Source organism: Giraffa tippelskirchi, chromosome 13 (genome assembly GCF_054371585.1).
Source record: "Giraffa tippelskirchi isolate mGirTip1 chromosome 13, T2T-mGirTip1v1.2.pri, whole genome shotgun sequence".
Taxonomy (NCBI): domain Eukaryota; kingdom Metazoa; phylum Chordata; class Mammalia; order Artiodactyla; family Giraffidae; genus Giraffa; species Giraffa tippelskirchi.
The window spans coordinates 64,546,810-64,569,261 of record NC_137287.1 but is presented as its reverse complement, the minus strand read 5'-3'; the positions used below and the strand labels follow the sequence as shown (position 1 = coordinate 64,569,261).

Here is a 22,452-nt window from a genome sequence, read left to right as displayed (position 1 = left end):
GTACCTTTGCAATTCATCAAACAAAACAAAAACAGAACAAAACCCTTCTATTTTCCTTGGAGTTTTACAACCCTTCACTGGAATGCTATATATAGTTATGGTTGCTCTATTTTAAGGGGATATGTAAAAACCGTACTGCTGGTTAAAATAAAAGGATGTACGGGGAAGAAGTAATACTGTTACAAAGAAGCTTTAAAAGTGATTAAGTTGTATTAGAGTATTTGCAATTTATTTTCGAGCTAGTGCTAAATTTCTGTTCTCTTTTCCTAGAAAAAGGATTAAACTATTCTTTCTGTTTTGCAAAACTTGGATTGCTCTAAAAAGAAGGCAAGCCTACTGTACATGATTCATGACAACGAGAGAAAATTATCAGAAGACTTTTCCCCTCTTCATGCCTTCAATCCCACCTTTTAAAAGGTGTAACAAAATGTTTTGTTATTAAAACAATGCTCTTTTCAGGAAACTCAATCATAAATTATTAAGTTGATTAGAAGAAATGAAAGCAAAACAAACCAGAGTTCCACTTATACAGTCTATAGCGGGAAGTGAAAATGCACAGAATCATCATTCCACAACAGGAAAAAATATTTTTTTTTAAGAAAAGAGGAAAATATCCTACCATGATTTGTGTTTGTTGAGTGCTCAGCATCAGGAAGATGGTGGTCTGTACTGGGCAACCCTTTCACGAATTCCCAGTGTGAATCTTCTGTGAGAAATGGCTCCCAGCCGCAGAAACCAGACTCAAAGTCACACCTGAGATGATTGGCTGTTATGGACAGAAAGGAAAACAAGTGAGGAGAATAAAGGGGAAGCAAGCAGGGAAACACTGACGCTAGCATAGCCAATCAACTTAGGTGGTCAGAACCATCACTCTACTTTGTAAAGAATGTTTTCTAATCATCAGAGTCGTTTTGCTTTTTCCAACCTCACAAAGTTCTCCATGTGCTGCGTGAGGCAGCGCCCTTCTACATTCTTCTATCTACACCTGCACATTTCTTCCTGGTTGGCCATCTCTACTGCATTTAATGACACAAGGCAAAACTCTGCAGCTTTTCAGAGTAACCAATTCAACTGCCAAGATGAAAAAGATTCACCTGCTGAGATGGTTAAAAAGGATGGAATTTAAGCTAATTCTGGACACCTGAAGAGCCTGAGGTCAGCACCTTAGAATTCAATCTATTATGTTAGTTTAACAGTTTCTCTAAAAAAAAAGAAGAGAAAAAAAATCCCCAGCCACTTTGGATTGCAGATAAATTAGATATTTTTGAACTTCGCTTTTTCCCTTCCTCTTAATACATAACTACAAAGTTGAAAAATACTTAAATTCCTACATTTATCACAAAATAATGAGTTCTAGAGAAAGTCAGAATTTAGAGTAAGCTTCCTAAACACCATTCATAGCTTTGTCACCAAATTTGTGAGGAAAAAAATCAGCAAGTTTCAGTGGGCGGGGTAGTACACTAGAAATTCTAACAACTTGATTTGTGCTTTCAAGAAATTAATTTCTATCTGTTAAAGTTTCCTTATCCTAAAATAAGAATTATAGTATCAGTCTATATTAGTGGTTTGGGGGATAAATCTATGCAATTAATTTAAAACATATTTGCAAGTATTCCTCTTTATGCAGAGGCATTTTCATAACAGAAAGAAGGATAAAGTAATTCTTGGTCTTGATCAGAAAACACCTAAAGTTTTGACAGCTCCCTCAGATCACAATTCTATGATCTTTAATAAAATTAGAATAGATGTATTCCCACTGAGCTCTAAGTATGTGGCAAGTATTTTGCATATATTACCATCTGTGTTCACAAACACCCTACAAAACAAGTGTAATTATCTTTTGGAAACGTTAGCGCTAAGTAACTTGCCTATGGTAAGTAAATTTTAGTAAATGGAATATCCAGACTTTGGGTTGCCTGACACCAAAGGTTATACTTTGAAGCCTCCCTACACCAGGGACTTTGTCTCAAAATTTAAAAGACTGCATTACTGCTTGCTCTTAACTGTTATGTTCAATTTTTTAAAATGTGACCAGTTTCACCAGCATACTGAATAAGCTCACTATATCTTAATAAAGGATATTCAAATTTCTATAAAAACAGATGCCTGGGTCATGACCAGATATTTTATCACTAATATGTCAACTCTTAGAACACTAAACGGTATTTGAAAGTAAGGCCACAAATTTTCTCTCCGTGTAAATTCAATGTTTAGTTCTTAGAGCTCTGCTTGTTTAGATAATCATATAACAGATATGTAATGAAAGATTTTTCTCTACAAGCAAATATTATTTCCCCTTAAAAGTATTCTCCAAAAATAAAAACAAGCAAATTAACTATCATATAATAATGGGAAAATGTTGCTCATAACCTAATGGTGAATCAACATGACAGGGAAATGCTGTTCACCCACATAGTACTTAACTGGAAATCTATTGCTTTTGGATGTTTTTCTTTTCTAAGCTCTGGTTACAGAGTTGCTGGAATACTGCTATTGATAGCAAGTTACTGCTCCAAGCAGAGCCTCTTCAGTTTTTTTGACAGTGTTAAGAACTTATGACCTAACTGTGACTGTCTCCCCCAGCATCCAGAAAATCTTCTAATCTAGTTCTCTGGTCTTCTGTTAACTTCACCACCTGCTAAGCCACCTCCCAGCTCTTCTCAGTCAGAAGAATATACAAATAGACAAGGTTTAAATACATACTTGATCTCTGAAATGTGTTAACAAGTTCCCAATTCTTGATTGCGAACTTGGTCAAGGAATCCCTCCTCCCCTAACTACAGGCACCCCATCAGGGTTGGCTCAGAAATGTCCCAGTTTATACCCATTGTCCAAGGATAATAATTAATATCTCTCCTTTTTCCTCTCAAGTGCCCTGTTTGGGCAATAGATTCAATATTGCCCTACTGGAGCAACAAATTACATGCTAATAAACAAAGGAAGCAAGCAAGACCATGCAGAGAACAATCACTGTTACACGCACTGGTATGAAATGGCTATAATACCATTGAATGTGGAAACGGAAAGTACAAAATGACCCAAACATCACCAACTCTTCCACAGATGCTTCACATCTGTGCCTGTGTCACTTAACTGCAAAAACCGTAAAGAAGATTTCAAGACAAAATAGATTGTACTCATGTTGAAATTCAGCTTTAGAAGAAAAGTTTTAACCATTTCTTTCATTATCTGGATGTTTTATCAGTTAAAATGTCTATCACTGCACTTTCCACAGAACCCAAAACACTGTCTTTTGAAAAATGAAAATTAATTTTTAAAGTCCATCACTATAAAGATAGATGAAAGTAAAATGATGAAAAGTGAAAGTGAAAGTCACTCAGTTGTGTCTGACTCTTTGCGACCCCATGGACTATTCTCCAGGCCAGAATACTGGAGTGGGCAGCCTTTACCTTCTCCAGGGAATCTTCCCAACCCAGGGAACGAACCCAGGTCTCCCGCATTGCAGGCAGATTCCTTACCAGCTGAACCACCAGAGAAGCCCAAGAATACTGGAGTGGGTAGCCTATCCCTTCTTCAGGGGATCTTCCCGACCCAGGAATCGAACCAGTGTCTCTTGCATTGCGGGCGGATTCTTTACCAGCTGAGCTACCAGGGAAGCAATCACCTCTATAAAATGATGCAATTATCTCTATAAAGATCTTACTGAACTGCTCAGTTGTTTTTTTTTTAACCAAAGACATTCATTCCAGTACATGTCAAAGGACTTTCTTAAAGCTAAATATTCTAGAACTTAACTGCACTATAAAATAGAAGTCAAATTCCAATCACCAAAGCTGAAGTTTTTCCATTAATATTTCCCCTACATAATTCTAAACATTTAAGGTAAAGTTATATCTGAAGTAAAACCAGGAGGGCCAAACACATGCAGGCAGCTAATAAATGCCTTATGATACCACATGTTAAATGTTAAATATTTATAAAATCTAAAAAATTACCTATTCATATTATACACAAACTGTATTCATGACAAGTAGTGATTTGGACTATCTGGTTGCTTTTACTTAAATTTCTGTGACTGCAGAATACATATCGCCATCTCTAATCAGAGGATGAGATATGCCACAGTTCATAATTTCAGTGAAATTTCACTGAGTTCATCAGTTAGAGTAATATTTTTAAATTATGACAAAGCTTTCTCTTGCATGTTTAACCACTGAAGCATACTGGCAAGAGAAAAAAGAATTTCATTGTGGCAGCTGAGGAAAATTCTGGATCATGAAAATTAAAATATTTATGAACTCCCCGGTTCAGAAAACAGTCAGTTCTCTATTGTATAAGAAAAAAGTCTGTGTGGGAATTATACATTCATTAAGCAGATACTAGGTTTTAATACGATTGTACTAACAAAAATATTTTATTTATTGAGAACTCACAAGATCTTTTCTCTGATAAGTGTATATATATGTCCCTTACCCTCAGGAGGTATTTTAGTATTCAACATTTTTTTCAAAATATGGAAAGCATTCAGGCACAGTATCACATTGAAAATTAAACATCTTGCACTGGATTCTTGGTTTAAGTTTCTTTCACTTGAATATTGTACCAACTTCTCCTTTGAAGTGTCACAGTTTCTACTCCCATTTTAAATGCTCTAAAACATTCCTATTTTTTCATTCAATTAAAAGAGTTTTCCCATGGAATTTTCCAAACTGCTTTAAACATTGATCTATCCATCCTTCCGTGCTTGTTGGAACACACAGTCTTTCTGCATGAACTATATATTTTTTTCAACATTTTATTGTGGTAAAATGTACTTATATGGGCTTCCTTTGTAGCTCAGTTGGTAAAGAATCTGCCTGCAATGCAGGAAACCCAGGTTTAATTCCTGGGTCGGGAAGATTCCTCTGGAGAAAGAAATGGCAACCCACTCCGTTATTCTTGCCTGGAGAATTCCATGGACAGAAAGAGTCAGACACGACTGAGCAACTTATACGGGAATTAAAATGCAACTTTGGGTTCTGTAAGATAGGGTTGTATCCTGAAGTTCTGTGTTTCCAAGGAACTCGCAGATGCTGCTGCCGAGACTACTAGTCAACCAAGTAACACTCACGGTAAGAATAGCAAAATCTGTTTTTCCTTTACCATTAGCTACTTTTGAAAAGGTACTGGGCTGGAGGCTCAATCAACTACATTTGTTGAAATAGTATAAAAGTAAGAGGAACTTGGTAAAGAAAGAACACTTGAGTAAACATGCATTTTGCAAAAATCACGCTGACCGCAGATACCAACTGATAATATTCATGAGTTAATATTTACTTAGCCTCTGGAATACAGTAAAAAATCTGATGTATTCAAGCTGTATATACGAACTATCAGTTCAGTTGCTCAGCAGTGTCTGACTCTGCGACTGCATGGACTGCAGCATGCCAGACTTCCCTGTCCATCACCAACACTCAGAGTGTGCTCAAACTCATGTCCATCAAGTCAGTGATGTCATCCAACCATTTCATCCTCTGTTGTCCCCTTCTCCTCCAACCTTCAATCTTTCCCAACATCAGGGTCTTTTCCAATGAGTCAGTTCTTCAGGTGGCCAAAGTCTTGGAACTTCAGTTTCAGCATCAGTCCTTCCAGTGAATACTCAGGACTAATTTCCTTTACGATTGACTGGTTTGATCTTCTTTCAGTCCAAGGGACTCTCAAGAGTGGCTCCAACACCACAGTTCAAAAGCATCAATTCTTTGGCACTCGGCTTTCTTCATGGTCCAACTCTCTCATCCATACATGACTACTGGAAAAACCATATCTTTGACTAGATGGACCTTTGTCAGCAAAGTAATGTCTCTGCTTTTTAATATGCTGTCTAGATTGGTCACAACTTTTCTCCCAAGGAGCAAGCGTCTTTTAATTTCATGGCTGCAGTCACCATCCGCAGTGATTTTGGAGCCCCCCAAAATAAAGTCTGACACTGTTTCCACTGTTTCCCCATCTATTTCCCATGAAGTGATGGGACCAGATGCCATGATCTTAGTTTTCTGAATGTTGAGCTTTAAGCCAACTTTTTCACTCTCCTCTTCCACTTTCATCAAGAGGCTCTTTAGTTCTTCTTTGTTTTCTGCCATAATGGTGGTGTCATTTGCATATCTGAGGTTGTTGATATTTCTCCCGGCAATATGAGCTATACCAATCTAGAGATTCATCCTATGCTGACATTTTAAAAAAAGATATAAAAACATTTTTCTTGTGCTTTATGGACCTGAAAATTCTATTTATAAAAAAATTTGTATAATGAATTCAAATTTGTAGAATACAAACTCTAAGTATGTTGTACAATGTTTGAAATTGGCTTAAAATGTCAAAGAAAAGCCTCTTATTTTATAATAACATATATATACATGTGTTTATATACTTTATATAGGGGATATGACATAAGAATGTAGCCATGTTACATACTACAATACACATATACACTTTGATGTCAACATGAATATTTCATGTACTTATTTGTATAATCATTTTTACTTGGAGAAACTTATTTATATAGTAATGGAATTGTTAGAATTGACACAATGCTACAGTATTGTATGCACTAAAGTATTAACATGTTTTGCATGTTACACAGGGGCTGCACATGTTAAAAACTTTAGTGCAGAAAACAGTGTAACATTATAACATTTATATAGATTCTAGTAATTCCATTACTATACAATAATTTCCTCCAAGCAAAAATGATTATACAAATATGTACATGAAATACTCACGCTAACACCAAACTATATGGATGTTTTATAATATGTAACATGGCTACCTTTTTATGTCATATCTCCTATATAAAGTTGATTTAAATCAACCAAATATGCCAGGTGTTCTTTGACTATTTGACTAAATGAGCTTACATTATTTGGAAAATTTAGCTGACTATGAAGTAAAACTACTTTTTGATAAGGACAGACATCTGTCCCTGAATTCATACAAAGGAAAGAGCAAGATGGTATCAAGATATAATCTATGGGGGAAATACCAGATAAGTAATCAATAAAACTTCCAATAAAGAGATATGGGAAAGTATGTCCAAAATCAAATGCTAAAGTATCTACTAATATTCTAGGTGAAATTAAAGAAAACCAGTTAAAAGGATAGCATAAAGAATCCTCCAATTGTGGGGAAAGAAAGGAGAAAAGCTATTAATAAGTTTAAGTTTCAATATGTGGAATTGAAAAGACAAGAAATACATTTATTCTCAATTATTGAAATTGAGAATAATACAAACCATTAGAAAGGTGAATTTGTCCCAAGAAATGAACCAAATTGTCTATAAAAAAAACTTTGTAATGAAGCAAAAAAGAGGAAAGTGACAGTCACATTAGAGAAAATGAAATGCCTCTTTTCTAATGAAAAAAAAGGGGGGGCACCAAAAAAATCCACAGAGATCATATCAGTAAGGAGATTATTTTACTTAAATTTATGGTTAAAACCAAGTGTCTTAGGAATAGATTGAATTGCTGTTTACAAACAGGCAGAGAGTTTCTTCCTTGCTTTCTCTTCTCCTCTTTTCTACATCTTTGTCCATTACTCTCAGTAAAATCCTTACTCACCAATCAGCAAAAGCATATTGTACAAAGCTTTTCATTAAAAAGGTGACATTCATCTTGTTACAATATTTTTCTGTTGCTCAACAAAATATATCACTAAAATAAAGCGCTGCAGCAAAAATAAATGTAAAGTTTTTAATAATTAAGAAACCCTCCTGTTTGTGATATAGAAATTGGATGCATTTAGTTGTATTCATTGTTTCTAAAAAGACAAGTATTTTAGTTGCTAAGTTACCTTATATGAATGAAAACCATGTTGTAGGTTGTAAATTAAATTATGTTTCCTTTCTGATATAACTAGGTTTGAATAGTAATAGAATTTATCATTGCTCTTATCAAAGACTCTTCATAAAAGGTCTGAAATATTAACCCATAGTAAATTTGTATTTAACTGAAGAATACAGATAGGTTCCTTCTCCCATCCATTTTCCTCTTACTCAAAATACACACACCTCACTCATCATCACAACTATTCATTTGTTGAACAAATAGATTCTGAGAGTGAGCAAAAAGCACCAAAACATTAAGTTAACACAGAGACACCCACAAGGAATAGTGCTTATGGCTTCAAAGTGAGAACATACATTCATCTTACTTTATACATACTAACTTCACCTTGCTCAAGATAAAGACTCTTTTAAATTCAACCACTATCATGAATGTGAGCATAGGAGTGACTTAACCATTAATTTACTTACAGCAAGTTGCCAGATCCTCATCACTCTCATCAGAACAGTCCTGCCAAGAGTCACAGACCAATTGTCGAGCAATGCACTGGCCGCTGGCACAGGTGAATTCGTCTGCAGAGCAAAGTTGTCTGGACGGGGCCTGGGCACAGGCGTAAACCCACAGATCATCAAGCCCGATAAAACCTTTGTGGCTCAAAATAGTCCCTTCAAAAATAATCTTCAGAGAAGCACAGAGAACAATTTGTGACCTTAAAAATCTCTTCAAAAAGACTCCAAAAATAATACTAGAGATTCAAGAGTTTTTTTTTTAATAAATTTATTTATTTTAGTTGGGGGCTAATTACTTCACAATATTGTAGTAGTTTTTGCCATACATTGACATCAAGAATTTTAAGAAAAATGCCCTTTTAAAGATAAAGCAAATACAATTAAGAAGTAAATACAACTAAGAATAAAGTTCCCATTTGATAAGCTTGACTCACACACATCAGATTGATGGGCACATTAGAGCCACTGAGGTGTCTAAGAAACCACCCATGATCTGATGATCTGAGAAATCACCCATGATCATGATCCCATTTAATCACTGACAATGTCCCTGACTGCAAACTTACTTGGTCATCATTTTCACAGCCCACGGACTTTAATATTCAAGGAAAAGAATAAGCGTTGTTGCTATTTATATAACAAGAGCTATAGATGCACTTGGTTTTTTAACTATTGAAATTAGTTACTAGAAGGTAGGAAGTGAAATATCAAGCAGATAAAAAGGGATGCAATAGAATAGGAAAACATTTAAAAGAATAAATTTTAAAATCTATTAATCTTTATGAAAGAATTACCCTAACAATCAAATAAGTGCTAATTAAAGGAAATGAATTCATTTTCTCTAATTGAATTGCAGGCTTTCTAAAGGTATAAAATACTAGCAAATTGAAACAACCATACGTTGCTATTCTAGTGTAAGATAATGTGAAAGTATTAATATCCCTTGAGGTTTTAACAAGAGCAATTATTAGGTAACACCAAGAGTGCAAGAGAAATCAAAAACTGTATAGCAGATGCCTTATTCTCTGCTGTCCAATATGGTGGTCACTAGCTAGCTACATAGGGCTGTATCAATTTACATGAATTAAAATTAAACTAAAATTCAGTTCCACATTTTAATAGTTACATTTCAAGAATTCAATAACCACATGTGGCTACTGGCTACCATACTGGAGAACACAGATAAAATTTCCATTAACACAGAAAGTTCTGTTGATGAGCACTGAACTAGATATTGGGTTTGGTTTGGTTTTCATGGAATACAGCAAAAGTATCTCTATTTTTTGAAGTAGAGTTAATTTATAATATTGTGTTTCAGATGTACAGCATAGTAATTCAGGGGGTATTTTTTTGCATCGATATTGTTAATATGTAAATAAGATTCTAGGAACAAAGACTGACTCCTTTTAGTCTCTTCCAGCTTCAAGTGGCCGAGAAATTTTCTTTTCAAAAACATGAGCAATACATATTTAAGAATTACTTAAGATCAAGTTTGCATAAATATTTAACAATTTATAAAATAATAAATTTAAATATTTCATAGTAAGAAAACTTTGCATCTTTTTCCATAATGACTATATGTTAAAATCATTGGACCTACAGCTGTGTATTTTCACAGTCTCAAGATATCAGATATACAGAAGTGATTTCAGTTTAGGTTTCCAAAATTTTGAGTTTGAATTTGGATCTCAAAAGTCTGCCATTACTGAAAAGCTAGTTACATTTAATATGCACTTGGAAATGGTAACTCCAAAATTATTTTCATTACAATTTTTATCTCTGAGTTAAGTACCAAAACAAACTTTAATATTTAGCTTATGAAAAAGTAATAAAGGTCCAATCATTTAGTACTTCTTTCAGAAATTATAGAGGTAGATAGGAGCTTAGAAAAGTTAAAATACTATCAAAATGTTAACTCAATGGGCTATGATATAAACCTCAACTTCTGAGATTGCTGCAAACATGCTGTGATTCTTAAGTTACAAATTCAGCTGTGAATTGGATGTAAAAAATCTGCATAGTCACAGTTCATATCATTTGGGTCCTCCTTTTAATACCTAGAAAAATTTATGACTGTGATATTACCTTAAAGGAATGAAATTGGTTTCATAAGCCACACAATCAGCCTCACTATTTTACACTTACACTCCAGTGTAGGGTATTTATGTACTCTTTATACAACACAAAATGAGAGGAACCTTAAAGTACTGTACTTTAAAAATACACATCTAAACAGCAATTAAAAATATCAGAATTTCATTGTTGATCTGACATTACTACACATTGCAATATTGCCTTATTAGAAAAGAAATGACAAACACTGAATATGAAAGTTTTAAAATGTTACCAGATATTTTTCTGCACAATTTCAACTCTATATATAACACAAAACCCCAAGTTAATAATTTTTAAAAATAGCATTCCCACTGAGCATATGTATATGTCAGATGCATCTTTGGACAGATAGAGTTGCCCATGCATTATAAAGATGTGAATTCCTGCATTCAAAATATTTGCATATACTCTTCTGATTTTTCAATACCCGTTTATTGTTCATCGGCTTCAAATGCAACTGGCTTCCTTGGTTGTACTGCACAGTGTTTGGGGATGCTAGGGAGAGAGCCCATGGAGAACGAGGGAGCTTTAAACAAGAGTAGTTAATATTCTCATCATTTCAAAAACTTTTGTTGAATACTGAATTATATAAAATTTGAATGTGTCAATCTTTTGTTTGTGAATGACCTATAGCTTCAGTATAAGAACTGTATTATTCTTTCCTAGATTTGATCAATACACTAACTCTGTTTAAAAAAAAAGAAATAGTAGTTACTTTCTTGCTTCTCCACTCAAGCAAATTTGACTTGAGTACAGGTAGGTACAATGAAAACAAGTAATTGCTCTCCCTAAACATATGAGTCTATATTTCTAATTTAAATGCTAATTTAAATTAACAACGAATGATAAATTCACTCCAAGCCTAAAAATTAAACCTATGATAAAAAAATACTTGTTTTTCCCTTATACCTTAAATGTCTTCAGTTCTTCTGGTATTACCACATCCACTTTCACCCATTTTCTGTGAGTTGATGTGTTGTATATCCAAAATATTTCTTCTTCCTTTGATTCAAAGGAAAAAAAATCACTCATTCCCAAAATTCTACTCTCATATTTATATATGTGCCCTCTTAATTACATTTCAGTAGAGTCTATCACACCAGCAGGATATTAAGTACTAAAAAACTGAAGTAATGTTTAAAATGGTGTATTATATTTTAAGAGAAAAATAAAGAAATGGAGATAGGGAGGGATGAAAAGAGAGAGCATAGAGAATGTTTAAGGCAGTAAAAATACTCTTTATGATAATATAATGATGGATCCATGTCATTCATTATACATTTGTCCAAACCCACAGAATATGCAGCCCTAAACATGAACCCTAATGTAAATTAGAGACCTCAGATGATAATGACATGTCAGTGTAGGTTCATCAATTGTAACACATGTGCCATTCTAGTGGAAGATGATACTAATGGGGGAGACCATGGATATGTTCAAGCTGGTTTTAGAAAAGGCAGAGGAACCAGAGATCAAATTACCAACATCCGCTGGATCATCAAAAAAGCAAGAGAGTTCCAGAAAAACATCTATTTCTGCTTTATTGACTATGCCAACGCCTTTGACTGTGTGGATCACAATAAACTGTGGAAAATTCTGAAAGAGATGGGAATACAGACCATCTGACCTGCCTCTTGAGAAACCTGTATGCAGGTCAGGAAGCAACAGTTAGAACTGGACATGGAACAACAGACTGGTTCCGTATATGAAAAGGAGTACATCAAGGGTGTATATTGTCACCCTGCTTATTTAACTTATATGCAGAGTACATCATGAGAAATGCTGGGCTAGAAGAAACACAAGCTGGAATCAAGATTGCTGGGAGAAATATCAATAACCTCAGATATGCAGATGACACCACCCTTATGGCAGAAAGCGAAGAAGAACTAAAGAGTCTCTTGATGAAAGTGAAAGAGGAGAGTGAAAAAGTTTGCTTAAAGCTCAATGTTCAGAAAACTAAGATCATGGCATCTGGTCCCATCACTCCATGGGAAATAGATGGGGAAACAGTGGAAACAGTGTCAGACTTTATTTTTTTGGGCTCCGAAATCACTGCGGATGGTGATTGCAGCCATGAAATTAAAAGACACTTACTCCTTGGAAGGAAAGTTATGACCAACCTAGATAGCATCTTTAAAAGCAGAGACATTACTTTGCCAACAAAGGTCCGTCTAGTCAAGGCTATGGTTTTTCCAGTGGTCATGTATGGATGTGACAGTTGGACGGTGAAGAAAGCTGAGCACCGAAGAATTGATGCTTTTGAACTGTGGTGTTGGAGAAGACTCTTCAGAGTCTCTTGGACTGCAAGAAGATCCAACCAGTCCATCCTAAAGGAGATCAGTCCTGGGTGTTCATTGGAAGGACTGATGTTGAAGCTGAAACTCCAATACTTTGGCCACCTCATGCGAAGAGTTGACTCATTGGAAAAGACCCTGATGCTGGGAAGGATTGGGGGCGGGAGGAGAAGGGGATGACAGAGGATGAGATGGTCGGATGGCATCACCGACTCAATGGACATGGGTTTGGGTAGACTCCGGGAGTTGGTGCTGGACAGATAGGCCTAGCGTGCTGCGATTCATGGGGTTGCAAAGAGTCAGACACGATTGAGCGACTGAACTAAACTGATGAATATGTGGGAACAGGGGGTTTATGGGAAATCTCTGTACCTTTCTTTTGATTTTCCTGTGACTCTAAAACCACTCTATAAAAATTATCTTTTAAAAAATAAGGAAAAAAATATAGATACATAGTAGAGCTGCCTATTTTTTATGATGGAGAATAAGTTTAGAAGAAAAATTTGAATGGAATCTTGAATAAAGTACTACACTTCAAAATATAAAATTCTAAGTATCAATTAATAAGCCATCTATTTAAACATTGATTCTACTGACATTACTACATTTTGCAATATTGCCTTGATTAAGGAAAAGAAAAAATGCAGGCAAATATTTAACTTGAAAGTAAAAAAATGTTATCAGATATATTTTCTGCACAATCCAAATATTTTTTCCTATGGAAGAAGTCATTCCAAATTCCAAATAATACAGTTCTTTTCTGGAGATTGTATTTCTATTTTACTCTCCAGTCACTCAATCAAAGACCTTTCCATGTCTTCTAAAGCATCCTGTGTCTGTAGGATGGTCATTTTCCAGGTTGCAAAGTATGCTGCTGCTGCTAAGTCGCTTCAGTCGTGTCTGACTCTGTGCGACCCCATAGACGGAAGCCCACCAGGCTCCGCCGCCCCTGGAATTCTCCAGGCAAGAACACTATATGCACAACTATATTAATATATACTAGGAGGTCATATATTTGATAAAAGTTTATAAAGTACTCCACAATTTTTCCCATGGTGTTGGACTTTATGATTTTGATTGTGCTTTCATGCTATGAAATAACCCTATTTTCCTTAGATTTTAGTGATATATATAATCTCTGTGGATGGTGACTGCAGCAAAGAAATCAGAAGACGATTGCTTCTGTCAGGAAAGCTATGACAAATCTAGACAATGTGTTGAAAAGCAGAGACATTACTCTACCAACAAAGGTCCATATAGTCAAGGCTATGGCCTTCCCAGTGGTCATGTATGGCTGTGAGAGCTGGACCATAAAGATGGTAGAATGCCAAAGAATTGATGCCTTCGAGCTGTGTGCTAGAAAAGATTCCTGAGAGTCTGTTGGACAGCAAGGAGATCAAACCAGTCAATCTTAAGGGAAATCAACCTGAATATTCATTGGAAAGACTGATGCTGAAGCTGAAGCTCTGGTATTTTGGTCATCTGATGTAAACAGACAACTCATTGGAAAAGTCCTTGATGCTGGGAAAGATTGAGGGCAAAAGGAGAACAGGGCATCAGAGGATGAGATGGCTGGATGGCATCACCAATGCAATGGACATGAACTTGGGCAAACTTCAGGAGATGGTGAGGGACAGGGGGGCCTGGAGTGCTGCAGTCCATGGGGTTGCAAAGAGTCGGACATGACAGAGCGACTGAACAACTATATATATAGATAAATAGATACAGATATATAGTGAAATACAGTGAAAATGTAGACAGTGGCATAATTGTCTCAGGTTAAACTCTGAGACCATCTCTGTGCCCTCCGTCTGTGAGATAGGAAACAGCACTGGAAGGTGACATCTAGTTGTAATCCAAATGACACATGACATCTATCATTTTCAGACTCTTAAGAGCCTTTATCTCCTTACTTGGTTTCACTTATTTCATTCATATGCAAGATTTTCTAAATATGAATTTCTTTTTAGCTTTGTTCTTTGCCCTCTGTTATCTACTCCAATTTTCAGGTCTTAAATATTTCAGGGAAGATTGTCTAAACCCATTAAAATGTACTTCATTCTATTACTTATTTATATGAACAGTTAAGACTTCCATAAGACAATGAAACATACATGGCAGACACATATTTTCAGCTGATAGTTTCCAGGTCACATCACAATGAAGTTATAGAGGGTTGAGAAATACAGCAAAATTTTTCTTTCAATAATTTCTTAAGCAACTTTAGTTATTTAGCATTGAGACCCTATGTCCTCCACTGATGCTTTTATTGCACTACCAGGCAAGTTGCATTCACCAGTCCCTTCACTTTCACTTTAAGAGGGTAATTTACAGTTGTTTTGCTCTTTCTTCACAATGACTAACTGATTTTCCCCATTCTACCTGAAGAAGAATGCATTTACATTTTGTTCAGGAGGCTGAGCATAGTTCTTTCTAAACTTAATTTAGCATTTGCAAAACCATTTAATGGTATATTGTGTATGAAATCCATACTTTTCTACCATATTTTACTATCTGGCAACACAAGTAATGCAAATGAAAAAAATTTACTCCAACTACATGATGTCAGCTTTTATTTTATATTTGTCCATACTCTCAGACTTAGCTAGTTACTTTCAACAGGTGTCAATGTAAAACACAAGTCAGAAAAGCCTTCAGGTGATGTTCCAATTTTCTATTATCTTAAAATCAATCAATCAAAATTATTTAAATGTCTTTACTCCCCTAGACCAACTTCCCAGGTGGCGCAGTGGTAAAGAATATGTCTGCCAATGAAGGAGATGCAAGTGATGTGGGTTTCATCCCTGGGTCAGGAAGATCCCCTGGAGAAGGGAATGGCAACCCACTCCAGTATTCTTGCCTGGGAAATCCCATGGACAGAGGAGCCTGGCAGACTACAGTCCATGGGGTCACAAAGAGTCAGACACGGCTGAGTAATAGAGACACCTAGGACTTAGCAACTGGACAAAAACAACAACAAAACTCCCCCAGACTAGGCTTAATAATGCCATTTTACTTCTCAAGAAAAATATTTATGATCAGATCTCTTAGAGCTCTCTGCTTCTCCTCCCCTCTTCCAGTGGGGGAAAAAAATCAGATATCAAATTCAAGTTGTTCTTTTTTTTAAACTACTTTTGATTGCATGTGGTGATAGGTCCATGTACTTTAGCAAAATCTCTCCTTCAAGGAGAGCTTATTATAGCTTTAAAACTTGTATCATACAAGAAAAGATATTTTTCTAAGGTGTTTTCTTTCCTTTCCCAACTACAGGTTCCTCCTATTTATTTGCCAGTGGGAATTTTAAAAATATATAAAAGTCACGACAAGCTGGGAACCCTTACTACCCTTGGCTCACTGACATGGCAACTTTCCTGAGGATAAAAGATAGGCTGTTGCTATGATTATTATCTTATAGATGATGGGCAGAGACTTAATCCTAAGAACAGTTACATGGTATATACACTAAAGCTGAATTTCAAAGTTTCAACTTTTTATATAACAACTTTCCTTTCACCTATTTTTTATTTCTGAAACTCTAAAGTACTCCAAAACTAAAATTGTGCTAAGCATTCTCCCTAGATATTTCTTGGTTCACCTGCACACATTATCATAAGGGTTGTTTTTGTTATTCTATCCACAGATTATGTTAATGATCATTTTCATCAAGAGCTAATTTTTTAAATGATAGGTTTGAAGTCCTTTTTAACTTTGTGTCAAAACATCAAGTTGTAATTTAAATGTACTGTGATGCAGATTTTGCACTAGTGACCAATGTGTTACATGTAGTGAGCACAGTGAATAGTATCAGAAAAGACTGGACAGTGCCTTGCACAATACTGGGTGAACTCACTGATCAAATATCAGTCAACACTGTCTAAAATGTACTTCCAATTGTTTCTGATTAATACGCTGGATCAGTTCTCCACCGTTAACTTCTTCTTATAATGTGGGAGACAGAATCTTGATAAGTCTATTATTATTATATGACATAGTATCTGAAACCAATTTATTTGCACTTTTTTCTTGTACAGTCCCAAAGCCAGAGGAATGATACTACTCACTTCCAATAATTCATATCTCCATATACACGTACTGAAACATAATCCACCACTGATGTTCAGGATATTAAAATAATCCTTAGTATTAGAAGATAACACAAATTTCTACTTAAACTTAAGATAATAACTCATTCAACATTTAATGAATATTAATTACCCACCTTGTGAAAAGGAGTATAGTAGCACCATACTTTTTAAAAAGCATCTTTAACTATAATATAAGCTCAACAAAATTTCTGAATTTTCTTTCTACTATGCCTTTGTTGAAGAAGGATTTGGAAATTACAGAAAGTTTCAAAGTACGTGAAAGTTCACTGAACTTGGTTTACGTGGCATAGCCGATAATAACTAAAAAATGCTTGAAGCTTGAATGCTACAACATATATAGATAAATTAAACCTATTTAAGTTTGTAAAATTTTTCCAATTATCTGAAAAGTTTGGGGCCCTACAGAAAGGGCAAGGAGATGTTTTAGCCCCTCCACCCACCTCATATCAAATCAAATTGAATGAAATATATCAAATAGATTCTAGGGCAGTGGACTGCCAACTACTACTGCAAAAAAAATGTGATGAAAATATAGTTACAAAATGCTACAAATTGTGTCTCATCCATGTAACAAAGGAAAATGTATTAGGCCATCTAATGAGAGTATTCAGCTTTAGAAGTCTGTGAAGGTCCTGGAAAAGAGAAGTAGAAGAAAAAAACCTGGATATGATGAGAATGACACAAAAAGAAAAAGGGACAGGTGAAATGATAGAACCCAGGAGAAAAAGAATGCCTCTTCAATGTTCAAGTATCTTGGTAATAAGAAGTCTGGTACTTGAGGATTAACTATGAAGTCACTTCACACTTCTAGAGCCTATTATACAAGATGAAGCACAGAAAGAGAAAGACAAATATCATATATTGATATATATATATATGGAATCTAGAAAGATGGTTCTGATGAACCTATCTGCAGGGCAGCAATGGAGAGGCAGTCATAGAGAACAGACTTGTGGACACAGATGGAAGAAGGGGGTGGGCCAAATGCAGAGAGTAGCCCTGAAACATATACATTATATATGTAAGATTAGATAGCCAGTGGAAATTTGCTGTATAATACATGGAGCTCAAACCTGGTGCTCTGTGACAACCTAGAGGGGTGGGATGGAGTGGAGGGTGGGATGGAGGTTCAGAGGGAGAAGACATATGTATACCTATGGCAGACTCATGTTGATGTATGGCAGAAACCAACACAATATTGTAAAGCAATTATTCTCCAATTAAAAATAATGAATTTTAAAAAAAGAACAAAAGAAAATGCTTCTGAACGATGGTTAGTGGCACCTGATAAGTACAAGTGACAAACTTTTGTTGAAGAATGAATTTGACTGATGTAACACAGAAGTTTCAACTCGATTTACCCAAAGCCATTTGAGCCACAGGAAACTTGATTGGAGGCTTTTACTGTCCTTTTCCAATGTCAGAATTCCTGCAATTATTGTCAAATGTCTCCCATTTCTACAGTGACTTATGTTTACCCCTATAATTTCTTTATTCCTACCTGTAAATAAATTTTTCACAATAGAAATTCTCAGTGTCTCAAGTATTTTTCACATGTGTAGAGAATTGTTTTCAGTTAAAGTTAGTTTTTTTTACTCACTAGCATTACCACTACAACTTTCACTCTGCCCAATGCACTATTTTTTTCCCAGTTATATGACTCATTTGGCTTATTTAATCAGCAATTACCAATCTTTTAAAACGATATCTACTGTAACAGAACAAGTAATTTCCTTCCATCATATTTATAGCTTTAAGGATACAGAGATTAAAAGTCCAGAGCAGATCACATCAACACTTCAGTGTAGAGTTAATAATATAGAATCCCCAATGTATTATGATACCATAGTTTCTTTTAACATATTTTCATGAATTTTAAAAATGTTATAAACTTTTTACAAACTACCACCATGACTTTTGTACATGACAGTATCTCTTAAACCAATTTCTTAGTACATTTTTTAAAGGTATACCAGATAAACAAGGTCCTATTGTATAGCACAGGAAACTACATTCAATATCTTTTACTAAACCATAATAGAAAAGAAAAACATAAAATCCCCCTCAGAGAAAAAAAATAAAAGTATATCAAATAAAGGCAAGTTAAAGAATACCTTCAGTCTACACATAACTAAGAAATAGAAACACAAATTGCCAAGAATAGAAATTTCATTTACTAATGAATTTGAAAGTAATAGAAGTTTCTTCTCACCTTATCATTAGACAGTCCTACTCTGAGAACACTGTTTTCCATAGAGTAATAGAATTGAAGATGGCAGCTTCGGCCCAGGCAGTGACACACGGAGCTATTCAGATAAGCCCTGCTGCCTAAATGGTTAAGAGTAGAAGCTTGCTTAGCCCCTACCCATAGACAGTAACCTGAAAAATAAAGGGGGGAAAGGAACTTAGAAAAAAAAACCAGCTGTTTCTGTTTGAACAAAATTATCATGTTTCTGAAATTTTCAAAATCAAGTTTGAAACACAAGTATTTTATTTAAAAGAAAAAAAATGACATCAACTACAAATTATAGATTTTCACTTCCATATTTTATTTCGTACTTTTTTTTGATGTGGACCATTTTTAAAACCTTTGTTGAATTTGTTCCAATATTGTTTTCTGTTTTGGTTTTTTCAGCCATGAGACATATGGGATCTTAGCTGCCTGACCAGGGGTAAAACCCTCACCCCCTGCATTGGAAGGTAAAGTCTTAACCACTGGACCACCAGGGAAGTCCTGCCATATTTGATTTCTAAAATGCATTGTAATCTCATCCTAATTCCTGAAATCAAAGTTTTATACTATCCTCAATATGAATGTTCTTATAAAAAGAAATCTACTGATATAAAAAAATCTCTGTGCCACCAAATGATCATATAAATGTCACAATGCAATCTTTCTTTAATCAAAAATTCCTCATTTTTCTTCCCAGAATTATTTTCCCTTTTCATTATTTTTTATATTCTTCACAGGAAAACCTTCATCATTTAAGGGAATGTAATTTAAACTGCCTCTTTCTGACCAAACTATGTTGAAGCACCAGATACTTACAATCCCACTAAATTACACGGATGGGTTTTGTGGTACATAAAGATATTGCCAATCAATTTTTCCCATCTGATTCTTAAAACTAATTTGGATTTGTTTTAATTAAGTAATACATATAATGCAGAAATACAAAGCTATTTCTATATTTTCATAACTTTAATTTTCAAAAATAAGGTCTTTCAAATGCTCTATTTCCTGTAATATAGCAAATATTCCTAAAGCTTCAAAAAAAACTATGAATTTAGTGAAGCTCTGATTTACTTTAATCAAAATGGTACAATAAATTAATACCTTGCCTCTGACCTATACACAAGGAAATGATAAACGACATAAAAATACATTTTTACAAAAGCAGAGACAGAATAAGCACAAGAAAAAACATCTCAAAAGATAAGGAAAAATAGATATGAACAGAGTGATGAACAGAGCTGAAACCATAGAACTCTCAGACTTGAGACGAGACAGAGGCTGTAGTAGCTAGAATTTTAACTACTTCAAATGCTGCACAGTCCTGGATGAACAGAATCTAATTCTCTCAATGAAGTTAGAGATTAGGGCTGGGAACCTTGCTTATAAACCGAGATGGGAAATATGCTTACCTTCATTGCTGTGGCTAGGGCCAAGTGGCAGAATGTGGAAAACATATGAGACCCTAAAACAGGACTGTTATTCACATAAGGTTCTGGGTTGCTGAGTAATACCACAATAAAACTGCTGAACAAGAAGGCAAGAACAAAGAAAAAGAGCAGTAAAGAATAAAGGTAGTGGAGAAAGAGAACAAATTTCATTGAAATAGAGCCTTCAAAATTTTCTGTTTCTGGACCACTACGTAAGGAGCTTGGAAGTTGTTACTCCCGTCCACTCAGCAAGAAAATATATGAAATGAAAATCAACAGCTCCTCTTATACCCCTAAGAAAATTGAGGTCAGGGTACAAACCACTGGGCAGGAATTAGTGAGACAAGCAGGTATAGAGAATCACAACTTTCAAGACTAGAATCCCAAGAACACAAACTTCTATGGGCATCAGTACTGGGGTGGAGAAATCTAACTGTAATGGGTGAGCTGCTAGAGGCTCAGTGTGAACACACTTGAGAGCTGAGAACTCCAGACAGTCCCATCTTAGAGAGGATCCCATTCTGTTTACCTCCAGGAACCCTACCAGATTCTCACAGTAAGAGTTGGAGAAAAATCCCTTTTTGCCTACAGCTAGGGGAATAGATGGTTGCATGGCACCACTGACTCAATGGACATGAGTTTGAGCAAGCTCCAGGAGATGGTGAAGGACAGGGAAGCCTGGCATGCTGCAGTCCATGGGGTTGCAAAGAGTCAGACACAACTGAGCAACTGAACAACAACAACAACAAGGGGAAAAGATGGCTTCCCAGGTGGCTCAGTGGATAAAGAACCTGCCTGGAAACGCAGGAGACCCTGGAGACACAGGTTCAATTCCTGGGTTGGGAAGATCCCCTGAAAGAGGGAACGGCAACCCACTCCAGTATTCTTGCCTAGAGAATCCCATGGACAGAGAAGCCTGGGGGGCTACAGTCCATAGGTCACAAAGAGTCGGACATGACTGAAGCAACTGAGCACAGCACAGAGGAAAAGGAAAGTAGTCATTTTGAAATATACCTGGCTTCTGTTATCCTTAACAAGGCTTTCACTCAAAACAAACTATTTACCACCACCACCACGTAACTGACTGCAGTTGAGATCAGGGAGAAGTGAAATATCAAATCCATCAGGTTCTAACCTTCCACATGAAGTGAGGAAAATACCCAGACCCAGTCCCCTCTGGCATTCCTGTCTCACCTGATGTAAGGGAGAAGGATTTGTGAAGGTTTTGGAGCAAAGGTACCATTTCTCTCAAAGACTGAGGTTGACTCATGGAACTATAGGATGCTTCCCTTCCTCTCACAAGTTATCACCACATCAAAAGTGGCCTTGTAAAATAACAAGGGCATGTTATCAAAAGAACAGCAGGCCTCAGACCTTATTTCAAAAGACATCTCTAGGGAAACCCAAAGACAACAGTGGGACAAAAACAAAAACATCAGATGAAATTTTCATCTCAGACTTTAAAAGCTATGGCCATCAGAGCCTAATCTATAGCTGGAAAAATATAAAAACTCATATTAAACACCTATTTATCTTAATTCCAATATGCTTGGCTTTCACAAAAAAATTACAAGGCATACTAAAAGGCAAAAAAATATATAGTTTGAAGAGAAAGAAAAAGCATCAGAACTAGGCCCATAAATGGCAGGGATGTTATAAGACTGAAAATTTTTTTTAATTAGAATTAATAAGTTAAGAGTTCTAATAGAAAAAGTACAAAACACACAAAAAAGATAATATAGACAGAGAGTTTAGAATGTTAGGAATAAAAAACACTGGAACATAAATGAAGAATGCCTTCAAAGAACTCATTAATAGACTGACTTAACTGAGAAATGAATCTGAGCTTAAGAATATGTCAATAGGAACTTCCAAAATTGAAAAGCAAACAGTGGAAAACAAAGGAGCAATTCTATAATTCTATCTAAGAACTTTGGGAAAACTATAAAAGATGCAACATATGCATAATGGGAGTATGAGAAGAAGA

The 22,452-nt window shown here is 35.5% G+C and overlaps 1 protein-coding gene across 2 annotated transcripts in view; it reads right to left on the bottom strand.

Moving 5' to 3' along the window:
* Positions 1 to 22,452, bottom strand: part of MALRD1 (MAM and LDL receptor class A domain containing 1) — a 764,811-nt gene that overhangs the window by 524,535 nt on the left and 217,824 nt on the right. For both annotated transcript variants that reach the window (XM_081558804.1, XM_081558803.1), the window contains 4 exons: positions 19,015 to 19,181; positions 11,312 to 11,404; positions 8,249 to 8,456; positions 620 to 766 (listed from right to left, as the gene is read on the bottom strand). In XM_081558804.1, the coding sequence (XP_081414930.1) occupies positions 620 to 766; positions 8,249 to 8,456; positions 11,312 to 11,404; positions 19,015 to 19,181 (615 nt within the window). The remainder of the gene's footprint in view (positions 1 to 619; positions 767 to 8,248; positions 8,457 to 11,311; positions 11,405 to 19,014; positions 19,182 to 22,452) is intronic.